Source organism: Pipistrellus kuhlii, unplaced genomic scaffold, assembly GCF_014108245.1.
Source record: "Pipistrellus kuhlii isolate mPipKuh1 unplaced genomic scaffold, mPipKuh1.p scaffold_m20_p_1, whole genome shotgun sequence".
Taxonomy (NCBI): domain Eukaryota; kingdom Metazoa; phylum Chordata; class Mammalia; order Chiroptera; family Vespertilionidae; genus Pipistrellus; species Pipistrellus kuhlii.
In genome coordinates, this window is record NW_023425404.1 from 43,549,349 (window position 1) to 43,575,108 (window position 25,760).

At 39.9% G+C, this 25,760-nt stretch overlaps 1 protein-coding gene across 3 annotated transcripts in view; it reads left to right on the forward strand.

The window, feature by feature from the left end:
- The first annotated feature begins 1,531 nt into the window (after nt 1-1,531).
- The window catches only part of FAM214A (family with sequence similarity 214 member A), an 81,705-nt gene continuing 57,476 nt past the window's right edge, over nt 1,532-25,760 (forward strand). Inside the window, exons 1-2 of one of the 3 annotated variants that reach the window (XM_036441513.2) lie at nt 1,532-1,790; nt 3,058-3,175. In XM_036441513.2, the coding sequence (XP_036297406.1) occupies nt 3,160-3,175 (16 nt within the window). In that variant the 5' untranslated portion in view covers nt 1,532-1,790; nt 3,058-3,159. Of the gene's footprint in view, nt 1,791-1,918; nt 2,247-3,055; nt 3,176-25,760 lie in introns of those variants that run through there. The other 2 variants (XM_036441502.2, XM_036441549.2) reach the window with 2 other exon arrangements.

Here is a 25,760-nt window from a genome sequence, read left to right on the forward strand (position 1 = left end):
GTTTTGCTCTGTTTTTAAAAATATGTTTTTTATTGATTTTTAGAGAAAGAAGGGAGAACGATAGAAACATTGATGAGAGAGAAACATCATTGATTGGCTGCTTCCTGCACACACACACACACACACACACACACACCTCCCTTCTACTGGGTACCAAGCCGGCAACCTAGATATGGGCCCTGACCGGAAATTGAACCGGTGACCTCTTTGTTCATGAGTCCATGCTCAACCACTGAACCATACCAGCTGAGCTGCCCTGTTTTTTTGTTTTGTTTGTGTGTGTGTGTGTGTGTGTGTGTGTGTGTTTGTTTTCTGTTTTTTTAAATCCTCACTTGAGGAAATGTTTTTATTAATTTTAAAGAGAGGAAGGGAGAGAGAACTTCTATCCGTTGCCTCCCATAGAGGCCCCAACTGGGAATCTAACGTGAAACTGAGCTATGTGCCCTGACCAGAATCTAACCAGAAACCTTTTGTTGTACAGGTCAACACTCCAACCTACTGAACCACCTGGCCAGGACTGTCCTGTTTTGATTAGATACAATCTTAGAGTTACGGCTGATAATTGCAGTTGTGAATGTAATTTTACAGTAGATATCAACACGTCTAGAACATATTACTAATTTTTCATAAAAGAAATTTCATGTATTTGATAGATCTGAGGCCAAAAAAAAAAAAAAAGCAAATTCCAATTTCATACTTCCCAATAACTTCTCTGAAGTAAAAGTAATACATACTCACTGTAAAAACCTTGGAAATCACAGAAGAGTACAAAGACAAAAAGTAAATCACCTGTAGACCTTCCCTGTTGTGATTCTTGCATGCAAAATTATTTCTTAAAAAAAAAAATCTTTTTCTAATAAAACCATAGAGCATGGCAAATTTCGTACTTCTTGCCTCTTTTGAGCTCACAACCCCCTATGTATGTACTTTGCCTATTAACCGAGTAGCTAATAGCTTCAGTACTTGTTAGGATTGCTTTCTTAAATGACAGCAGATCCTTGTCATCTGTTTGCGTTGGAGCGATGACACAACATCACGACCAAAACGCAATGTCGCATTGTTACAGCAAACACGAAAATTACAGCTCCCCAACAATAACACGGTGTCAACAGTGCGCCCTCCTGGCATGAGTCAGTGTTTTAGCTGTTATACAAGTTATTTTTAGCACAGCCAATGCCTCCGGGAGCTTGGGTCCCGAATCCTACAAACATCCCCAGTGACGGGGGGAAATCTAGGGTACGAGGGGTTTGCTCTTAAACTCTGAACCTCCCCACCCCCCATGCGCAAGGCTGCCCCCTCTCCTGTCCGGGCCACGTTGGCCGCGGGTCCACCGCGCGCCGCCGTCCGCTCGGTGCTCAGTCGGAACTCCGGGCCAGCATCGCGTGTGGAGGAGGAGGAGGAGGAGGAGGAGGAGGAGGCGGCGGCGGCGGCGAAGGAGGAGACTAAAATTATCCTCCACGTCTGGGGCAGGCCCTCGGATGACATCTCCCCAGTCACCCCGTGTTCTAATAGCGCAGCTCAGATTCCCGGTCGGTCCCAGACGCGCTGCAGCTGGCCCGGAGCTCGGAGTTCAGACGGGAGGCGACCGCCCACCGGAGCGCCTCCAGCCGCCCGGGCCTCCCGGGCCCCGCCGGCCCGCCCGCCTCGCCGCCGCCCCCGCGCCCTCCCAGCCTCGGGGCACCTGCACCCAAACCGCAAGCCCCTCCAAGCGGCGCCCCGGGACGCGCGGGGCGTCGCCATAACAACCGGGCGCCCGCGCGGAGGCTGCCGCCGGGAGGAAGTGACGAGCGGTGGGTTGGCTGTTGTCGGGCCACGTGACCCGGGCAGTGTTTTGACAGGCGGACGGCGGAGAAAGGGCTGGGGGAGCGGGCGCCGGAGCGGGGCGCCGGCGGAGAGGCGGGCGGGCGGGCGGGCGGCGGGCGGAGCGCTGGCCGCGGCGCGGGGCAGGCGGGCCGGCGGGGGGCCGCGGGGCGCGGGGCGGAGTGCGGGGAGCAGCGAGGCGGCCGCCGCGGCGGGGGTGCATGGACCCGGGGGCTCCGGGCGGCCACGTCCCACTCGTCCTCCCGGGCCCCCATGGTCCCCTAGCGCCGCGCGGGGGGGCTCTGCGCGCCGCTGTCCGCAGCCGCCGGCCCTGCGCCGCCCCGCGCCTCCCGGCTCCGCGGGGACTGTGATGCGGGGCGCCGCGCGCGGCTGAGGAGCGCCGAGCGGAGGGATCGGGACGGCGGAGAGCCAGCGGGGCAGCTGAGGTCGGCCGGGGCGCCGGGAAAACAACTCTCCGGCGGGGAGAGGGGCGGCGGGGCCGAGGGGGCGCGGCCGCGGACCTGCCGGGCGCCCCGGGGCTCCGGGCGCAGAGCCGGGGGGGAGGGACCCCGGGCGGCCGGCGGAGAGCGTTTGGGCCGGGGCCGGGGCCGGGGGCGGGGCGGGGCGGGGAGGGCCGGCCGGGCTCCGGGCCGCTCATTGTGTGAACTTGGCCGGGGCGGGCAGGAAGGCTACAGCCTGAGGGCGATCGCCCAGGTGAGGCGGCTGCAGCCCCCGGGCAGCGCCGGGGGGTTTGAAGAGTTTCCTGCGTCCGGGCCTCGGGTCCGAGGATTCCTCTACCAGCCCCGGGGAAGGTGCCACTGCTCCCTGCAGCGGTGTTTTGTTTTGTTTTGTGTTTTGTTTTTGTTTGTTTGTTTGTTTGTTTTTACAAAGGGGTTATTAAGCTTGTGTTGCTTGAGTCTTTCCCCCCCCCCCTCCCCTCCCTTGCCTGTACCTCCAGGTTATAAATAGACCTTCCTTTTGGTTCAGAGACACTGTGTCAAGGAAGGACACTTTGGCCCGGAGAGCGCCGGGCAGGGAAGAGGGGTGCTGGGTCCGGAGGAGTTGAGGAAGGCGGTGCAGAAAGAGTTTTGGTTTTTTTGGTTTTGTTTTGTTTTGTTTTGTTTTTCCCCAAATCTGCCGGTACTGCTGTCACCGCAGTTCGTGCCAGGAAGAGGCCTAAACTGTTAACAGTAGTTTTCTTGCAAGGTTTGAGTGTTCGAGCAGAACCTGATTAGTTTTATTTTGGTCTCTTTTTAGCATTTTGCTAACAGCAGCAGCCACAGAAGCTGCAGCGAGCCCGTGGAAGGAACCCACCACACGTGTGTTTCGCAGCACCCTGGGTGGAAATTGGATGTGAAAATGAAGCCAGACCGAGGTAAATGGCTTATTTAAGTAGGTTTTCCACCCCCCACCCCTACCTCCGCCCCCCATGTCCCATTTTTGAAGCGTGAACCTAATTCTATGGGAGGACCAACATTTTGTGTATTACACATGCTTGCTTATTTCTGTTACAGATTCCAGCTGGTAAGGTAGAGAAGGGGGCATGAAGAGACAGTTAGGATCTAGATGGGAGGATGCAGTCTTCAAAACTGAAGTACTTTCAAGAGAAGTTCTGTTGTAACTCAAACCGAGGTTGTCAAGATCAGCATTTGTAACTTGCCACAAGACTGGGTATCATTTTAGAGCTACATTACTCATTTTAGGTAAAGTCAGTCTAATTCCAGTTTTAAAGAGGTTTGCAAACTTAAAGAGTTTGAACTTGATATGTTGAGGAAAATTTAGTTTAAGTCTGAATTAACAAATACTATTATTTGTGTTACTTTCATTAGCTGATTTTTGTGCCTTAGGCAAACTCTAAAACTTTGCAAAGTACTCTAGGGCCTTATTCAAATACGTCAATATATGGACCGCTTAGAGGACTATTGAAATCACTAATGATAAGTAAATGTGTCATTTCCTTTCCACGCCTGTATTTGCAGGACTTTTGAGAATAATTATATACTTTTTTAAGGACTTCAGAGGAATTGAAAACTCATTTATCAGTTTTCTTTTGATTAATGGCATGGACCAAGATGAGATTTTAATACAGTAGCAGTTAGAAGGCTTTTCAGTCAGTTGGGGATTTAATTGTAAGAAGATGATTATTGTATTTGGTAGGGAGTTGGGCTAGATGACAAAATTCTTTCCAAACCTGAGGATTATGGTTTGAAAATTTTAATTTATCCTCATATGAATTAGATGCTCATTTAAAAAAAGATGTATTAAACTGGTTATTTTTTCATATTTTTTTCCAAAGTGGACTAGAGAGAGAAATTTTCTCATCAGAACTAGTGTCTTTTAAAATGCACTAGAAGTGGAGAAAGCCATACTTAACTTAGTAGCTTAAATTAGTTTAAAGTGTTAGGCTATTTCTTAAAATCAGCCTAAGTATATTAGCAAGTATATTGCTACTAAGCAGGGTGTTTGTGTAAAATCCAGGTTTATTTAGACTTTTAGATTACATCAGTGACTTTGGAAAAATGGCACAATGTCACTAATTGCATCTCAGAATAAACAAGCAAGTAAAATCAAAGTTGCTATTTGCTTTGGGGTTTTTCATTGCTTTTAACGTTGTAAAAAGTTCAGAAATATTGGCACACAATCTCCATTTTTGCCAAAACTCGTACTAGACATTATAAAATGTTAGTTATATACTAATATAGATTATTAAGGAAAATAAATAAGTTTATTCATCAAGACTCCTGAAGAAGTAATTTTTTCCTCCCTAAAACTGTATCTTTCTTAAGCATTGTGGTGTAAAAATGATGGGATTGCAAGTCTGGTACTGTAATTATATTTCACAATAATTACTTGAATCTTTAGGCCCATGGCTCATTTCTTTTGATTAGAACCCAGAATAATATCTTTTACTTTGCAAAGTAGTATAGAAATACTGAAATAAGCTTTTCACAAAATAAACTTACGTCAGTTTGTGCAATGTGGCTTGTATTTACTGTTCTATTTCTATTTTTAAAAATTGCTGTCACAACCCAGTGAATTGATTACTTGACCTGCATTTGGAAAGGCACAGTTATGGGCAACACTCATCTAGCTGACAGTGATACTTATTGTTTTGTACATTGTGACTAAGAAACTGTTCCATATGATCGAGTTTTCTGGATAATTGAAACTTGACTCTTTAAGTGCCAAAAATATTTTCGATTGTAGTCATGATATGTGGATAGACCTTTAAAATAGTAATGTCTCCTTGCCCTTTAAAAAAATCTATAGAATCAGTGTAGTTTAATCTTTAATAGTAAAGGGGCATTGTTATGAATTTCAACTTTGAACTCTGTCATAACCTAGAAATGCCCTAAAGAGAGATTTAAATTTATAAGATTTTTTTTTTTTTTTTGCCTCTAGCTTAAACCATTTCTACTGATTTTTGTGTTTTAGATTTGATTTTTAATTTCCCATGCTGTCAACAGTTTTCATTGCTAATAGGCTTATGCTTATTCTTGCCTCCACTTAATTTCATGGCTTTAGATCTCTGGGCTAGAGAGCTAGACAACCACCACACTTAATGTTGAGTTCTATATAAAATGAGAGTAAGTAAGAGAACCCTTGGGTATTCTTCAGACTCTAAGTCAAGTGTATGAATTCTAGTGTAGAAACATTGAGACATTTGCTTAGTGAGACACAGCTGTGCTTCAGAGAGTTTCTAAATATGCCTACAAGATTGGGTGTGATAGTTGGCTAGTTGAAAAAGTTATTTTAAGTGAGGAACTGCAAAAAAAACACCCTTAATTATTCACTTATTTTTTGATGTAGGATCAGGCCCTATTGGGGGTAAAATGGGGCCCATTTTTCAAAGATAATCTTTTTTGTTGTAGAAAGCACACCATATGAATATGCTTTTGATTTTAAAAAGTTTTTAAAATTGATTTTAGTATATATATATTTGATTTCAGAGAGGAAGGGAGAAGGAGAGAGAGAGAGAGAAACATCAATGATGGGAATCATTGATCAGCTGCCTTCTGCATGACCCCTACTGGGGATCAAGCCTGCAACCCCTATGTGCCTGACTTGGAATCGAACCAGGACTTCCTAATTCATAGGTTGACACCTAAACACTGAGCCATGCCAGCCAGGCTAATTTTGATTTTTTTTTAACATGGAATAAGATTTTTCAGAGCAATCTGAGGGTAGAATCTTTTAAATTATAAAAAGTTTTAATTATTTTTAATGTTTCACAATTTTATAGGAGTCTTACGGGAATTTGTTTTGGGGGAGAAGGGATTATATGCTCACCAAAATGATATTCATCAAAATATGCTCCAAAGCATTCAACATAGTTTTCACTGAAAAAACTTTTTTTTACACTCATTTCATTGGTCTATATAATATTTAAATAAATTAGTTAATTTTGATTGGCATAAACAGATTTGGGAACAAACACCAGATTCTAAACTTACAACTCTACTAAGCAGAAGTAAAAGCATGCAGGCAACTAGAAAATACAATAAGTCCTCACTTAATGTCATGGATATTTTCTTGGCAGCTTAAAGTAAAACAATGTGAAAAAAAACTAATAGTCCAGCCTGAGGAGCTAGGTGGTTGGGCATCAACCTATAAACCAGGAGATCACAAGTTCATTTCCCAGTCAAGGCACATACCTGGGTTCTGGGCTCTATCCCCAGTTGGAAGGGCAGCAGGGCGAGGGACGGGGGCATGTAGGAGGCAGGCAGTCAATGACTCTCTCTCATCATTGATGTTTCTCCCTCTCCCTCTCTCTTCTCTGAAGTCAATAAAATGAAATAAAATAAATGTTTTTAAAAACACCAACATTACCATAGGCAAAAGTTCAGTTCTGATGGCATATTTCTAGTCACAGAAACATCACCAGACTTTTAAATAAAGACCTGAAACACTTCTACTATTAAACATTGAAATAAATGTGAGTTATACATACATTTAAAAAGATTAATGAAAACAAGGAAGATAAAAAAAAATTAAAACAACAAGGGAGATAATTGTTTTCCATCCCACTTATTCCCTCTCAGGGTCACAGGTGACTGTATCCTTTCCCAGCAGCTCAGGGCAGGAGGTGGGAACCACCCTGGACAGGATGCCCTTCCATCCCAGGATGCACCACGCACATCCACACTCAGTCTGGGACAATTTAGCCACCCCACTCACCTCACACGCACATCTTTGGGAAGTGGGAGGAAACCCACACAGACATGGGAGGATGTGTTAATGCCACACAGACAGTGCCCGCCCTCCCATCCCTTAACCCCCTCCCCCGTCTAAAAATGGATTACTTTTTCCTCAGTATTATAACGAAACAATGTTAACAATGATATCTCAGGACTTGTTGTACCCTACTGGATATCAGTGTCTTTTAGTTTGCTTTTATGGAGGGGAAAGCACTGGTCAGTCTTGAAGGAGAGCTTCTACCATACTTGGTGATAATCAAGATGTTACTGTTTAAAGGTTTAATATTCATAAATTAATAAATATGTATGCATTATTTCAATTAAAAAAAGATATTACTGTTTAATGCAGTGGTTACATTTTATTACAGTCAATAGTATTTACCCTTGTCTCAGGTAAATACTTAAAAGAATTTTTTAAAAAAGTTTTTGCATAGTATTACTTGAGCAATGCTGCTAATGATGACTCTTGCATGTTATTAGCACAGGCTTTGGAATTATTTGTAATTGTATCCTTGTTACATTACTTGCTAACTATGTGATCTTCATCAAATTACTTAATCCCTGAGTTTCAGATTCTTTGTCTGTAAAATGGGGAGAATACCAACTTCTCATAGTTGTTAACAGTGAAATATGACAGTGTTTGATACATAGATATAAATTAAATGATAATCTCGATCATGTTAAATAAGACATTACAAATACTTCTATGTTGGTCAGTTATAAAATATGTTCAAACGAGGTAAGGAAGTAATCAAATGTGCAATAACATAACACTATTTCATTTTGTTTTAAAATTCATAGTGTTCAAACTGCTATGGTTCAAGCAGATTTAATAGGGTGTTAATGTATAGTTATCTGAGAATATAAAAACTACAAAAGGATGCTTGCCATAGGTGTGATTTATTCCTTATATTGTGATTTGTTATTAAATTATAGTTTAATATCTCTATGTAAAAGGTGACCTGGGTGGACTAAGCTTCCTAGGAATAGCGTTTGCAAGGTTGTTAACTGCCGAGTAAAGATGGGCAGCTGGGACAGTTAAGTGACATTACTCCACCTTATACTCATGTGCCAATTAGGACCTGGTTCTAAACTGTATGGGATATGTCCAGTGTTTCAAGAGAAGTCCAACGTGAGATCTTCCTGTAGAAGTAATTAAAGCATTAGGTTATTTTATGCTATAAATGTATGGTATTTCTAATTATATTTATTTTAAATGAGTGGTATTTTTCCCCTATACAAACTTATTTAAAAACTAGAGGCCCAGTGCACAAATTCATGCATAGGTAGGGTACTGCCAGCCTGCCCTGATCAGGCTGGCCTGGGGGAAGGGATGTGGGAGGTTGGCTGGCCCGCTCTGCCCCTTGGTTGAACTCCCAGTGGAGGGGACAATTTGCATATTAGCCTTTTATTATATAGGATAATGGACTATAACCTTATCTTTTTATTTCTAATGTTCCCAAAGTTTCAGAGTCTTAAGTTTATGGTATTATACAATAATCTGAGTAGAGCCAGCATCTTTATAATTTAAAATATAAATATCAATTTACTCTGCTTTATGTTTTGATTAGAAACATTTTTTTTCATTAGCCATTCCTAAGAATGTTAAAGTTGAAGCTCCTGGAGCAAAACCTGTTACACAAGCAAAATACCAAACAATTTTACTTTTTTGAGATTAAAACTGAAAGGAGCTCTGTCTTAGTGTAAAAAAAGAGACCCAAGAAAACTCCTTCTCCCATTCCACTATCTGAGGTTTCAGTGAAAAGAGTACCCTCTATGAGGAAGCCAAATCTGCTGGTGCCTTGACCTTAGATTTCCCAGCATCTAGAACTGTAAGAAATAAACTTCTGTTGTTTATAAACCACATAATGTTTTTTAAATTTATTTTTTATTGAATTTATTGTGGTGACATTGGTTAATAAAATTATATAAGTTTCAAGTGTACAATTCTAGAATACATCATCTGTACATTGTATTGTGTGTTCACCACCCAAGTCAAGTCTTCTTCCGTCACCATTTATCCCCCTTTCCCTCTAGTGATCACCATAGTATTGTCTGTATTTATGCGAGTTTTTTGTTTGTTTTTTAAATTGATTTTAGAGAGAGAAAGGGGGGAGATTGGGGGATGGGAGAGAGAGAGAGAGACAGACAGACAGACAGACATCAATGTGAAAGAGAAGCATCAATCTGTTGCCTACTGCATGCACTCCGACTGGTACCTACCCTGGGTATGTGCTCTGACCAGAATCAAACCTGCCACCTTTTGGTGTACCAACCAAATGAGCCACACTGGCCAGGGCCTGTTTCTTTATTTATTTTATTCTTAATCCCTTTACCTTTTTCAGCCAGCCCCGCAACTCCCCTTCCTCTCTGACAGTGATCAGTCTGTTCTCTATCAATGAGTCTGTTTCTACTTTGTTCTTGTTTATTTTGTTAAGTAGATTCCACATTTGAGTGAATGGTACTTGTCTTTCTCTGGCTGGTTCATTTCACTTAGCATAATACTCTCCAGGTCCATCCATGCTGTTGCAAAGGTAAGGTTTCCTTCTTTTTTATGGCTGAGTAGTATTCCACTGTGTAAATGTACCAGAGCTTTTTATCCACTCATCTACTGATGGACACTTGGGTTGCTTCCAGATCTCAGCTACTGTAACTAATGCTGCAATGAACATAGGGGTGTACCTATCCTTTCAAATGAGTGTATTGGGTTTCTTTGAATATATTCCCAGAAGTGGAATCACTGGGTCATAAGGAAGTTTCACTTTTAGAAGATATATTTTCTGTCCACAGAGGCAGTACCATTCTGCATTCCCACCAGCAATGCATGAGAGTTCTTTTTCTCAGCATCCTTACCAACATTTGTTTGTTGATTTAGTGATGATAGCCATTTTGACAGCCATTCTGGTTTTAAATTGCATCTCTCTGATGATTGGTCATCTTTTCATATGTCTGTTGGCCATCTGTATGTCCTCTTGGGAGAAGTGTCCATTCAGCCACCTAGTTTATGATATTTGTTATAGCAGCCCAAGTGGACTTTCTGATTATATTACTAATTTAGCTTTAGCCTTGGTAGTGCAGTGGCTTATGAATTTACCTATCGTTTAATGCAACCCTGTTAACCTCAAACAGTCCCTTCTTGGGCAACTGAACTAGGAGGAAAGAAGTGGTAAGGATTAGAAAACAACAGCAAGAGGATTAGCTGCATTGCTTACTTGCTAAGGATAGTTCATTGTTAGCCAGTGTAAATCAGCCAACAGAGATGATAGATGTTGATAGAAAAGAAAAGAAGTGTTGACTAGATTAAATAGAGTAGCCTTTTGCTAACTTCCCAGGTGGAGATGGTGGTGGCTATATTGGTAATAACAGCTAAAACTTATCCAAAATATGTGCCAGGCTCTGTTCCAATTAGTTTGCATATATAACTCATTTAATCCTCACAGTTCCTCAAGGAAGTAGGTAGATGTTTTTGTCATCTCGATAAATAAAGCCGAGTCACAGAAAGTTTAGTAACTTACCCTTGGTTAAATAGCTAATAAGAGGGTTGGCCTAGATTTGATGTAAGCTCTAGTACATGCTCTTAACCCTCTGATTGGGAGCAGCAAATTTTGTTAAAATATTATAAAATATTGGGACCAAATTGGTTTAAAAATAGGCTTGAGGAAAATTCAAAACTGATTTGGTAAGAAGTACAGTCTTGTAAAGCTCCTTAATTTTCTCTGTTTTACTGCTTTACAGTGGGAGAAGTAAAAGTACTTTTTCTTTTAGTTATTTTGAGATTAAATTAATGTGTGTAATATGCTTAGAATAGTGACTGGCACATGGTAAACGTTTAAAGGTGCTATTGTTATTGGACATATTCTAAATTAAGAAGTCAATCATTTAGGAAAGCAGGGAGGACAAAAGAAAGGTGTTAATTGAGCTATGGGTGTTTTGCATATGCATTGTAATTTCAAGTCAAAACCTGACTACTGCCCTAACCGGTTTGGCTCAGTGGCTAGAGCGTAGGTCTGTGGACTGAAAGGTCCCAGATTCGATTCCGGTCAAGGGCATGTACCTTGGTTGTGGACACATCCCCAGTAGGGGATGTGCAGGAGGCAGCTGATTGATGTTTCTCTTTCATCCATGTTTCTAACTATCCCCCTCCCTTCCTCTCCGTAAAAATCAATAAAATATATATATTTTAAAAACACCAAACCTGACTACTATTGATCTGTCATCCATTTATATTGATGGGTCTTGACATATCAGTAGCTGTAAAATAATTGTTGGTTTGGTACAACTTCTGAGATTCAGATACTAAAGGGATTGACATAGAGGTTCCTTGTGTTGTGTTTTTGCCCACCATTTGAGGCTAAGGATGTTAAAAACTGAATATTAAACTTAGAATAACTTAATACCGATATTTCTTGTAATAAAAAAATAAAAATTGTAGTGCCTAAAAACAGTATTTTCCTCGGTGGGTAAATGAAAATCAATTTGTCAGTGGTTAATTCTGTCTTTGCTTAAATGAGTGAAAATTCAGAATAGTTTCTTTTTAAAATATACATATATTTTTATTGATTTCAGAGAAGGAGAGAGAGATAGAAACATAAATGATAACAGAGAAACATGCTGAAACCGGTTTGGCTCAATGGATAGAGCATCGGCCTGCAGACTGAAAGGTCCTGGGTTCAGTTCCAGTCAAGGGCACATCCCCAGTAGGGGGTGTACAAGAGGCAGCTGATAGATGATTCGTTCTCATCGATGTTTCTAACTCTCTATCCCTCTCTCTTCCTCTTTGTAAAAAGTCAATAAAATATATTTTTTTTTAAAAAGAGAGAAACGTTGGTCAGCTGCCTCCCACACATCCCACACTAGGGACCAAACCCACAATGACGGAATCAAACCATGACCTCCTGGTTCATAGGTTGACACTCAACCACTGAGCCATACTACCCTGTTTCCCTGCAAATAAGACAGTGTCTCATATTAATTTTTTCTCCCAAAGTTGCACTAGGTCTTATTTTCAGGGGATGTCTTATATTTCCATGCGCTAGGTCTTATTTTCGGAGGATGTCTTATTTTCGGGGAAACACGGTAGCTAGCCTCAGAATAGTTTCTTGATTATGTCAGACTTTCTACTGAAAAATAAGATGGACTGGGTAAAAATGGCAGTAACTAGTAAAAATATAGATACTAGTCCAGGTTTAATACCAAAGACACCTAGCAATAATCTTGAGTTACGTTTTCTCATATTTTCTGTCCATGTAAAAGACACTCATCCTATAAAATTACAAGAAGGCCTTTTGCATCTCTTCCCCTTGTTCACCAGGCCTCGCTCCACTGGCTACCTTTTAGGTTTTTGATGACTTCTCAGAGCCATATACACACTATTCCTTCTGCCTAAAAGCCTTTCTCTCTAGTCACCACATTGGTAACCCCTTGTCATTCTGCTGATCTTGGCTTAAACGTCATTTTTCAGAAAGGCTTTTTCTGACTACTCTATCTAGCATGCTCAATTAATGTAAGATGCTATCTTTATTTATTAAATTAGATGTCCTTTGTTCTGTGTCTCAGCAGTCTGGCTTGTTTTCTTCATAGCGTTTACCACATCTTGTAACGTTTCTTCTCCCTTTGTTCATTGTCTGTCTCCAGACCAGACATTTAAGTTCTGTGAGGCCTGGGACCTTATCTCTTTTTCACAGCTGTGTTCCCATCACCTAGCAGGTAGCCTTATGCATATGGATGCGTTGCGGGTGCTTAGGAGTTGCTTGATATATATTTGTTTGTGTTGTTGCTTCAGAGCTTCAGGTGAGATAATGTGTCAGAGAACTCTGTAAGCTATGAAGTGCTGTATATATGTTGACTAGCTTATCTATGGGCTGGAATATTTATATAGATGAGCGGAGGGCAAATGCTTCCAAGTCCTGCCACCTACAGCTTAGAAATATCCATTCACACAATGCCTAATTCTCACTGTTTTTAAAGGTTTTTTTTGTCGTCCTCATTATACTAACTAGAAATTCATTTAGATTAATAAATGTATATTTTAGTTATATATGTTTGAGGACTATTGAAATGAAGGTTATACTTTGGTATAAAATTAGCTCAAAGAAGTCCTTCTTGGTAGCATGTTATAATGCAGGAAGAGTTTATTTAGATTTTACAGTCAGACTTAGAAATTCTAACTTCAGCATTTACCAGCTAGATGACCTTGAGGAAATTATATAGCCTGTCTGAACTGCAGTTCTTTTATTTTTCCCCATTGATCTTTAGAGAAAGAGTGGAAGAGAGGGGCAGAGAGAGAGAGAGAGAGAGAGAGAGAGAGAGAGAGAGAGAGAGAGAGAGATGTGAGAGACACATAGACTGGTTGCCTCCTACACATGCCCATACCAGGGCTGGGAATTGAACCCGCAACCTGGACCAACACTGTAACCACTGAGCAACTGGCCAAAGCGTCAGTTCTTTTTGTTCTAACACCATCAACTGTAAGGATTGTGGGAGAGACTGAGAACCCATGGTTTAGCACCTAGAATATATGTGGCATGGGGTAGGGATTGGTAAATGTTTTGCTTCCAAGAATACACAACTTGGGTTAGCTGCACTGAGAAAATGAGACTTTCTTTTTGTTTGTTCCTTTTTTTCTTCTTATTTTTTTTTAATTGAAAAACATACAGTTTATTTAGCCTTTATAAGGAAATGAAAATCTAATGAAATGGGTAAAATATACTGTTTTTATACTAGGTTTGAGGAAGGTTGGCAAGTTGTGGGAAAAGGTTAAGAATAAGCCAAGGGTAGTAAACAGGATAACTTAGAAATATCTGTTTATTCAGTTTCCTCTGGGTAGAAGGAGGTTACCTCTCACGTGAGGGTATTATGACCTGCTTCAGGGGGGGATAGAGGTTGTCACAGAGTCATTCTTTTTAAAAATATATATTTTATTGATTTTTTACACAGAGGATGGGAGAGGGAGAGAGAGTTAGAAACATCAGTGAGAGAGAAACATCAATCAGCTGCCTCCTGCACACCCCCTATTGGGGATGTGCCCGCAACCAAGGTACATGCCCTTTACCGGAATTGAACCCGGGACCCTTGAGTCTGCAGGCCGACGCTCTAGCCACTGAACCAAACCGGTTTCGGCACACAGAGTCATTCTTGTACCTGCCAGAGAAAATGAGTGCTTCAATGCTCTGTTGGGAAGGCTGGTCGAAACAGCCATAAGAGATCAACAGACCCTTATTGTGACCCTCTGAAACATATTCTTTTTCTTTTTCTTTTTTTTTGCGGTTTATTTTTAAAAAAAATTTTTATTAAATTATTATCTGTGTACATATTTTAACATTGCCTCCCCCTCCTTAACATTGCCCCCCCTTCCTAACATTGCCCCCCCCCCCAACATATTCTGCAGTATACAACCAAAGGTTTACCCTAGCTGGCTTGGCTCAATGGATAGAGGTTGGCCTGCGGACTGAAAGGTTCCCGGTTTGATTCTGGTGAAGGGCACATGTCTGGATTGAGGGCTCAATCCCCATAGGGGGCATGCAGGAGGCAGCCGATCCATGATTCTGATTCTCGTCATGGGTTTTTCTCTCTCTCCCTCTCCCTTCCTCTCCTCTCTGAAATCAATTATATATATATATCCAGCATTAGACCTCTGGAATATGCATGCAACGGGGGAGGAAAAGTAGGTAATTGGAGCACACCAACTATTTCTGGGCAGTAATGTGCTGTAATGAGCACTGAGATTGGGGCAGGGTGGACTCCAGAAGGAGGTTGGTGGAAAATATTGGAGCAGTGAGATAGTGCCCAAAATTGCTTTTTCTTCATTTCATAACATTAGCTAGGATTGATTCAGGGCCTTGGAGCATGGCCCTTCAGCTTCAGTGACTCAGGATTTAGACTTGTTCCATGATGCTGCAAGTAATGGCCGTTATAGGTTCAGAAAGTTTGGTAGACTACTCTAGGAGTCTAATCATAACTCACAGTATTTATAAATAATAATATTGATTCTAAGTATGACCATTATTTACTTAAAAACTTAGCCTTTTGGGAGCACAACCAATTTGTAGTAGGGGATAACATTTTAAATTAATATGGAATTTACTTCCTCCCCCCACTTAATCAAAGTTATATATTGTTGAATGGAATAAAAATTTGGTATCAATATCTGAAATCAGGGCATTTAAAACTTTTATCTTGAAAATTTTTTATATTTTTTAACCAAATCAATTTTCTTTTGTGAAAAGATATGGTTTTTCACATAATAATGGGTCATTTCTACTTAAATTTATAATAGAAAGAGAATGTGTAACTTTAGGATTTAGTAAAAATTGCCTTTTGGCTTTTGAGGGGTTTTTTTTGTTTGTTTTGTTTTGTTTTGTTTTTTAAATATATTTTATTGATTTTTTTACAGAGAGGAAGAGAGAGGCATAGAGGATTAGAAACATCCATCAGCTGCCTCCTGTATACCCCACACCGGGAACGTGCCAGCAACCAAGGCACATGCCCCTGACCGGAATCAAACCCAGGACCCCTCAGACCAAAGGCCGATGCTCTATCCACTGAGCCAAACCAGCCTTGGCTAAGGTTTGGTTTTAAAAGTATCTTTAGGTTAAAGCTCCATATCATATTTGGTATACTTGATGAAAGGATACTGATACATAAGAATTTCTAATTCATTTTACAAAGGAATTAGCCATAAGGATTTTTTTAAACTTCCCTACTTTATTGCTCCATAATTTAATTTACGTCTAATTTTTTTTAAATTGCAAACCCTCAGAAAAGTTGGAATCCCACAGGTAACATCCAAATATCTTTACATAGATTGATGGTTAACATTTTACCACTTTTGATTTATCTCTTACCTGATAAGTAGGTAGATGGGTAGATTAGCTGGACAGCCACAAGGAATTCTTACATTTTTTATTTTTTGTTTTTATAATTTGAGAGTATGTTGCAGACATCATGACACTTCCGTCCCCTGTACACGGAGCTTGCTGGCACCAGCACATGAAGCTGATTTTGTAAATTTCTTCCCAACTTTGACTTCGCCTTGGTTGCTTGAAGTCTGCTATGTGGTATACCATGGAGATGGACATTGCAACAAAACCAGGGTGTGTTTTTTCCTGTGGAGCCAGTTGTTAAACGTTTATCATTATACCACTGCATGTATCTCCTAGCAGTAAGAACCTTCTCCTACATACCTGGAACTCAGTTATCACAGTCAGGAGATCTAACACTGATGCAATACTAGTACCCAGTACCCAGTTTACATTCAGTTTCCCCAGCCATCCCAGTGTCATCTTTAGTCACATTGCCTTTTAAGGAGGTAAGTTGCTTCCTGTTACAGAAACGGAGTTAGACTCATGTTGGGCAACACATAGAAAGGCTTTAGGGTACACTGTAAGAGCCAAAGGTAGAGCAAGTAAAAGTATTTCCTTTATTTAAAAAAAACAAAAAAACAATCAGGTCATGTAAATTTGATAATTAAGACTTTAAAGATTACTTGGACAAAGTGGATTTAAGAGGAAAAGTATTGATGAAATTTCAGTATTCTTTTGAATTAGGAGAATTGTAATTTTAATCAGGCTAGGACCTCAGTCCTTGGTATTCTTTTTTTTTTCTTTTCTTTTTTTTTAAATATATTTTATTGATTTTTTACAGAGAGGAAGAGAGAGGGATAGAGAGTTAGAAACATCGATGAGAGAGAATCATCGATCAGCTGCCTCTTGCACACCCCCTACTGGGGATGTGCCTGCAACCAAGGTACATGCCCCTGACCGGAATTGAACCCGGGACCTTTCAGTCCGCAGTCCGACACTCTATCCACTGAGCCAAACCGGTTTCGGCAGGCCTTGATATTCTAAGGTTCCCTGCACTTGCATTTTGGGCACACTGATTTCCCTGTTCTTCAGTCACCATGAACACATGGACGAGCTGGGGCCTTTGCATTTGCTGTCCTCTTTTGAAATACAAGTCTCATGACTGTGTCCTTTATTTCATTAGACTCTCTGCCGGGTTGTCACCTCTGCAAAGAAGCCTTCCCTGATCATCCTATCAAAAAAGGGTGTAGCTCTTTTCTCTTCACTATGCATTCCTCTCTTCAGTCGCCTTCTCACTATTTAACCTGATGTTCTATATTTATTTATTTGCTTCCCCTCCCCTCCCCAATAAGAAAGTAAGCTTCATGAGGACAAGAACTTACTGACATTTGCATGCATCCTAGCATCGTTGCGGTGTAGGATAAAGTTATTTTGACTGGAAATTTATACATTCTTTTTCTATTCTTTGTTGGTTTTGTAACACAAGGAATTGGTTTCCTAGTCTCTGTTTTTATTTCTAGGTGGGTATATTTATGCCCACTTTTCAAGGTTATTTGGGAATCAAATGAGATGACTACACAAACATAATGCAACACAGCCCTGGCTGGTGTTGCTCAGGGGTTGGAGCGTTGGCTCATGCACCAAAGGATTCCAGGTTCAATTCCTGGTCAAGGGCACATACCTGAGTTACAAGTTCAACCCCAGCCCAGCTGGGACATGTGTGGGAGGCAACCAATCATTGTCTCTCTTCACTTGCATCAATATTTCCCTTTCTCCCCTCTCCTCCCCTTTCCACCCTCTTAAAAAATCACTGGGAAGAAAAACCTCAGGTGAGGATTAACACAACAAAACAATACAAGGCATTTGATAACTGAATAAACGGTTAGAGTAATGTCTACTATCAAGTGCATAGGAAATTATAATTACAGTGGAGTGATTAATTTCCCGGCAGAGGCTGCCTTTTGGCAGACACAGCAGCTGGATTGAGCTTAAAAGGCAGGTGTGATTTGGATAGATGAAAATTTATAGAGATTGAGAGGGGAAGGTCTGGAAAAGAGGACATTCTGAACAATTAAGATGTTCAAGGAATGGCATGTAAATTAATGTGAATTGGAGGGGTTGTTTCTCTATTTCCCCTTTGCTACCATTCTTTGTAATATATGAGAGGTTAGTGTTTCCTTTTATGAAAATCTTGGGAATATTAACATAGCCTACAATACCATAGCTGTTGTTTTATGATACTCTTTTGTTAAAGTCATAAATTGCACTATTTATTATAAAGTATCCATGTGTTATAATAAATACAGAGGAGGAAAACAGGATAAAGTTGGATATTCCTTGCCACATTCCAGATAATTGTTAGCAAAAACATAATAAACTCTGGGATTAGCAGCTCTTGTACCTTCCAAGCTCATGTGTTAGGAGAGCAAGGAGATTCCCACAATACTGATACACTTTCCTAGCTGTATTAAGGAGATAATGAACTCATATCTTCTCTCTTACCCAACCAGATAAATATTTTCACACCAAAACTTCAAGAAAAAATGTTTGGCTATAGGAGAGGATTGCTCAGTGTATTGTAGTAGAAAGAGCACAAAGCAGGAAGTCTTACAGTCCATCGTTTATAACTCCTTTCTTAAAAGATTGTTTTCCTGAGAATGTGTATTCTTCTTAAGTTGGTATACTCGCTTTTCAGAAGTCAGGATAAGGAACATGCCTGTGTCTTTGAGGAAGTGGATTCAAATCTTTGTAATTATTGTGTTGATTGAATACTGGTCCTGGGGGCATATTTCTTAATCCAGTTTATAACCCCTAGCCTGTGCTTTTTCTTGTAGCTTATCTTGCAGAGTTCAGGTATCTGCCAGGGAACTCTAAAAGGCTAACAATAAAAAATAAAAATAAAAATCCTAGGTTACATGATGGTACAGATTACATTCCATTATGAAGAGCTCAAGACATGAAAATGCTTTTATGATTCTGAAATTTCTCTCAAAATCATGCTATTGCCAGAAATCAGAGCAGGAAAGGTCCTCAGAGGTTGTCTCTTTCATTTTTAATATTGAGAAAACATGAAACATTGGACAGAGAAAAGAAGGAATCTGTCCAACCACAGAAATAAAACTCAAATTTCCTGTAGGCCTGTTGAATATTTTCCGTACCTGTCTACCTCTCACAAGAGCACAGAGCACATCACCTGTAGGTTCTGGCAGCAAAAACAACATAATGGTCAGCCAGCCTTCCTCCAGGAACTTGAAAGAAACAAAGGCTATGGTTATATTTTAACATTGTTCTCCAGTTAATGTCTAATTACGTGCTGGAAATGAAATGATGAGCAAGGACTAACACGGCCTCTGGCCTCTGGAACTTGTAGCCAAATACAGTCTTTCCTGACTTTTTTTCCAGAGTCAGTGGACAAATAAGGACTGGAAGTTTCCATGTGCTGTTTGGAAGAGGCACAGGTGGGGAGTTGGGAAAGTAACCCAAGAGGAAAAGAGAATCAGAGGGCCTGCGCAGACTTGTAGAACATCTACATCCCACTCGTCTTTTCTGTTTGTGGTGGTCTCAGACATCTTTGGTGTGTGTGTGTGTGTGTGTGTGTGTGCTGTTCTGTTTTGAGAATGAGGAATGGACATTTATTCTCAGTGCAGGTTTCAAATGAGGTGCTCCTTTCCTTTCTTGATTTTCCCCTTTTCCCCTCTAGGAATGCAGCTGAAACCTTCCTGGTCTAAAAGGTTAGAAACTACTTGAGACATTCTAATCCTAAGTACTTTCCACTGACCTGCTGGGAGGAATGATTGTATAAACCGAAATTGTGTTGAAAATGGAGAGCTTAATGGATTGACTGTAGCATTTGTATGAGAAAAAAGAAAACTCCCTCCACACAAAAAGGTGTACTCAATAGGTGCATTCCTTTGGAATCTACAGTCTGTGAGGCCAGTAGTGTAGTTAAGAAAGGTTTGTAGACCTCAGTTATGGCAGCCTGTGAGGTGTGTGAATTCTGGCTGTAAATGTCTAGTAACTACTTTACCAAACTCTATTTAGTAAAATAAAAATAGCAACCTTGAATATATGCTTCTGAAGCCCATGTTGGTTGAATGTGATAAAGTAGAACCCAATACCTATTGGGGGACATTGCAGGGGTTGGTGGTAATTGAGAGACAGTATCACATGAAGCAGTGGCTACACCTTTTTGCCTGCCACCCTGGCTGTTGTGGCTCAGTTGGTTAGAGTGTCATCCCGAGCACCAAAGGGTCTCGGGTTCGATTCCTGGTCAAGGTTCCATCCCCAGTAGAGGCCATGCAGGCAGCTAATCAAGGTTTCTCTCTCACATTGATTTTTTTCCTCTCTCTTCCTCTCCCTTCCTCTTTCTCAGAATCAATGAAAACATATCCTGGGGGGAAATTTTTAAAAAAAATTTTTGACTACCCACAATTACAAAAAAAATTGATGTTGCTGCCCCATAACATCACTCTCTCTCCCCCAAGATAATAGTCTTAACCCAGTCTTGCTCATGCAATTGTGGTACATATTTTTTCTATTTTATCTTAAAAGGAAATAATAGTCCCAACACTTTAAGTTAATTTCACAGCACATTTAATCCTACAGATTGTTTTAGCATTTAGAACTAGAAAGACCTGAGTTTAAGTTCCGGTTTTCTCACCTCTGTGTACCTAACTTCTCTGGGCTTCTGTTTCCTCACTGCTTAAAATTGAGATAATAATGGCATTTATTTTATAGTGTTTTGTTTTTTTGTTTTTTATAATGGCATAACCTGAGTAAAGTGGTTGTGCCAGGCATTTAATATGAACACATAACCAGTGGCTATTTTTCTCTCTCCAAGGTTTGTTAGCTTACTAGTAGAGGATTGGGAGTGAAATAATGTTGAATCTTCTTCAAAGGAAAACTACAATAATTCAGTTGTAGGTATGTTGGAGTTTTAGGTGTTATAGGTAGCCAGAAGAGTTTAGTTATATCATTTGTTAACAAGACTATGCAAAATAGTCTGAGATTAGAATATTTTAAAAATGTAAGCAAGCAGAGTATTAAAATTTCAGGGACTTAATGACTGAGCCTTTAAAAAAAATTAACTTCAGAGAGGAAGGGAGAGGGAGAGAGAGAGAAACATTAATGATGAGAGATCATCATTGATCATCTGCCTCCTGCAAGCCCCACAACAGGGATGGAGCCTGCAACATGGGCTTGTGCTCTGACCAGGAATTGAACGCGACCTCATGGTTCATAGGTGCCGCTCAGACCCAGAGCCACACCAGCCCAGCTAATTGAGTCTTCCTTAAAGCTGCATGAGGTTTACTTAATTCTACACGACTGGTTTACTTTTTCAGATTTCTGCTAAAATTCTCCAAAATTTAAAATGCAGAATTTGTCATATGTATGAATGACTATTGGCATAATTTGAAGAGGTTATGAGATCTACCAGTAACAGGTAGTTGTGGAAAAAAATGACACAAGACTTGAATTGACAGGTAAATCCACCAGTTGCCTTAAGCTTTTCATCTACAAAATATATATATTTTTAAAATTCTCACCCATGGATATTTTTATTCGGTTGATTTTAAGACAGAGTAAAAGGGAGGGGAAGACGGGAGGAGAGAACATCCACATGAGAGAGACACATCAATTAGTTGCCTTCTGCATGTGCCCTGACCAGGGCCAGGGATTGAACCCACAACTGAGGTACATGCCCTTGACTGGGAATCGAACCCGTGTCCTTTCAGTCCCCAGGTTGACATTCTAACCACTGAGCTAAACCAGCCAGGCCTTAAAAAGTCTTATTTCACAAACTTAAAATTATCTAATATACAGGTAAATATAATATACATTGTCTCCATGTGAATACTTTTAGTAAAACATTTTTTAAATCAAAATAAAACTATCATTGGTTCTAGATTTATGAGTCAATCAAACATATCATTTTTTTTACTAGCAGGAGATTAACAATATCCCTGAACATGTCTTTAAATAAGTATGGATATAGTAGGTAAAGGGAAACCCATGTGCATCTTGGCACACAATTTCTGTAATAATGGTGATATTAATTTATAAAGACTAAGTATATAGGCGATTAGAAGTGAATTCTTATACCTGATCTTGACATGTGTGTGTACAAGATATTATTAGACAAAGTGTTTGTCCAGTAGCTTAGATTATAAATAACCCCTGTTCTAGCTCATTTTAAACAATGTCGTATGAACGATGCCAAAAAAACAGGCTAGAACATTTTCTTCTCTCCAAGATCTTAAATTTTGTAAACAGGGCTCTGCTCCTGGAACTAATCTAGGTCATTATAACCCAAATCTTTTGAAAGATGAGAACCCCAATTAAGACTCTTAGGTACTTTTTAATATTTAAAAATGAAGAACTGTTTTAGCTCTTAGAAACACAGTATTCTTGGACTCTATTTGGCCACTTGGCTTATTTGTGCCATGCCAAAATGAACACAAATCACTGAGTAATTTCAGCAATAATGATTGCTAGGAATCTCCATGGGAGTGGAAATTAATGTACTTTTTTATGGCTTAATTTATCCCAATACTGCCCTAACACTATAACATTTTATTTTTGAATAAAAAGTGGTATTTTTAAAAATAAATTTTTTTAAAAAGTCATTTAATGAGAAAAAACAATAAATTTCCCTAATTTCCAAAGTTAGTAACAATGTTAAGTTTTAGCTGTTTAGTCTTTCTTGCAAATTAGCCCTTCAGCTGTGAAATGTGTTGTTAAATATGACATATTTAATAAGCTTTAAAAATATCAGTGTCATAAAAACCTTTCTTTGGTAGTCAAGATTTAAATTTCATCCCCATTGTTATTAATAAGGGATACTGCTAATGTATTGCCCTTTATTTCTTGGAGTGGGTGTAAATACTATGTGTGTATGTACACACATGCACAGTCACATCTATTAACATCCTATAGACCTGCTGTTTGCATAAGGAAAGAGGAGACCTAAATTGCTTGGGAGCCAAGTACTCAGCTAGATGGTTTATACCTCTTAGAGAAATCATTATTCCCATTTTATACATGAAAAAATCTATTCTTATAGGTTAAATAAATTGTTATTGATTGATTTTAGAGACAGAAGAAGTAGGGGAGAGATTTGTTGTTCCCACTTATTTATGTATTCATTGGTTGATTCTTGTATGTGCCCTGACCAGGGATCAAACCCAAAACCTTGGTGTATCAGGATGATGCTCTAACCAACAGAGCTACCAGGCGAGGGTTTTGGTTAAATAATTTGATAGCACAGCTTAAGTGGAAAGAACTTGAGCCCTAGACTCTCTGTCTCTTATCCATTATGTCCTACTACTTGAAGGGATCATTTCCAGTAACGGAATTTGGATTTTGTACAAACATGTTTACTAATATTCTGCTATCTCCTAAGACCACCAGGGATGACAATAATCCTATTGGTATAGCATTTAACTGTTTTCAAATAACTTTAGCCTATCTTATTTGATCTTTACAACATATCAATATTGCAGGCAAAAAATACTGATGTAAAATTTAAGCAATTTCTGAGAAGTGCTTAAGATCACAAAGCTGATGAGAGAGAGAGTTTAGATTAGAACCCAGATCTGTGGTTCCTGGTCTAGTTCCCTTTTCTACTCCCATTACGTTGTCTGGATGAGGTATGCGACCTCTGAGCATGAAATAATGAAGTTTTACAGACTGAATATTTTATTGTGTCATGTAGTGATCACACTACAGCTACAGTCTGGCTCTCTCATTTAGCAGTCCTGTTTTCCTGTATTATAAATAAGTATGACAGTTTTGAGGTGTAATGGGCTGTAGTAGTGGTTATTGAGTAAGTAATAATTGGGAAATGTTGACTTGAGATTTCTGCATTTAAATTTTATTTTTGTGTGAGGCCACATTTGCCTTATGAAAATGTATGTAAGAAAGAAATTGTTAGAAAAGGATGTAGTGGTTAAGAGCATGCACATTAGATTTTGGAAGACCTACATTTGAATCCTGGATTTTCCCACTGGGTTCTGGTTACTTGGGCAAGGAACAAGACCGTAGTAGCTACCACAAGGTCAGAGGATGGATAGTAGAGATTAGCACCACACCTGGCCAATGGGCCTTACATGTGCAATAGTTATTTAATCATTAGCTTTGATGGCCTTTATTTTTTGTAATAGCAATATTTCTTTTTGTTTAGAAAGTGTTTAATCTAGCATGATTATCTCTAAAGTATCTTAAAAGTAGATAGTTTTCAATTGTGTTAAAAGAGAGGATACATAACATGAAACAATTGGTATTTTAAATTATTCCATTTTTGTATTTGAAATATGTAGTTTAAAAAAACTCAAAAGGTCTGCTTTCCTGATTATTTCATTACATTACAATAATGAGTAATTTATATTTATTTCTTGAGCTGGTCACTTGGAGAACACAGTTATGGCATGTTAGATGGGATGCAGGGGATATAGGGTTTTTTTCATGGCTGGGGGTGGAGAATTAAGAATCTGGGACTAGTATTTAGTATAGAATTTTATATTATTCATATTCCTAACTTGTAGGCTCTTGAGATATACAAAATAGATAATGTGTTGATATGTTATAACACATTCATTTACAGCTTTGTATGTACCAAGATGAACAAATTAGGGAAAAGCAAGCGTTTTTCAGGATCATATAAAGTGTCATTTTGAAATTTATTGGAAAACTGGCAGCACATTGGAAGCATTTCACTAAATAAACCTGTTGGTTGAGTTTTACTTTTGAAGATGGCATGTCTCTTGGAGTAGATGTTATTCACTTATAATTATATTCCTGATGAAATTTAATATTTTTTTCTATAAATTCTCTTTGTATATGATGTTAACCAATAGTTTTAGATTGTAGATATAGGATATCATTAGCCTTTAATTAAAAAGTTTATGGATTATAACTCAAAGGAAGTATTCCAAAATAATTTAGAGATTATATATTACTAGAGGCCAGGTGCAAAAATTCATACATGGTTGGGGGTGGGGGTGTCCCTCAGTCCAGCCTGGACCCTCTCAATCTTGGACCCCTCGAGGGATGTCTAACTGTGCATTTAGGCCCACTGGGATCGGGCCTAAACAGGTAGTCAGACATCCCTCTCACAATCCAGGACTGCTGGCTCCCTACTACTCGCCTGCCTGCCTGCCTTGATGGACCCAAACTGCTTCTGCCTGCCAGCCTGATCATGCCCTAACCACTCCCCTGCTGGCCTGATTGCTCCTAACTGCCCTCCCTGCCGGCCTGGTCCCCCCAACTTCTCTGCCTTGCAGGCCTGGTCCCCCCGCACCTGCCTTCCCCTACAGCCCTGCTCCCCCCCCCCCCCCAACTTCCCTCCCCTGCTGGCCTGATCCCCCCCAACTGCCCTCCCCTGCAGGCCTGATCACCCACAACTTTCTTCTCTTGCAGGCCATCTTTGACCACATGGGGGCAGCCATCTTGTGTGTTGGAGTGATGGTCAATTTGTATATTACCTCTTGATTATATAGGATTTCTGTTTTGAAAGATATAGGAAGATGTTAATTTTGAGTTATATAGTTATTTATTCAAAATGTTTTAAAGTTTTATTTCCTTTGTCTTCTAGTTGTATAATGTACATAAACAGACTTTTAGAGATGATTTTCTTATTTGAACACTGCAAATAATGATGCTTATTCTATTTACCTCCCATAGTTGCAAAATCAAATCAAATAGTATATGTATGTAAATCAGGCATGGTGCTAGATGAGCAATAATGTAGACAAAGCACTTACAGTGTAGTGGAGGAGAATTTTATTAAGCCAGTCATTTTGCAAATAACTATTTAGCATCGTATGAGCTAAGTACTAAGAAAAACATACAGCCGAAACCGGTTTGGCTCAGTGGATAGAGCGTCGGTCTGCAGACTGAAAGGTCCCAGGTTTGATTCCGGTCAAGGGCATGTACATTGGTTGCAGGCGCATCCCCAGTGCGG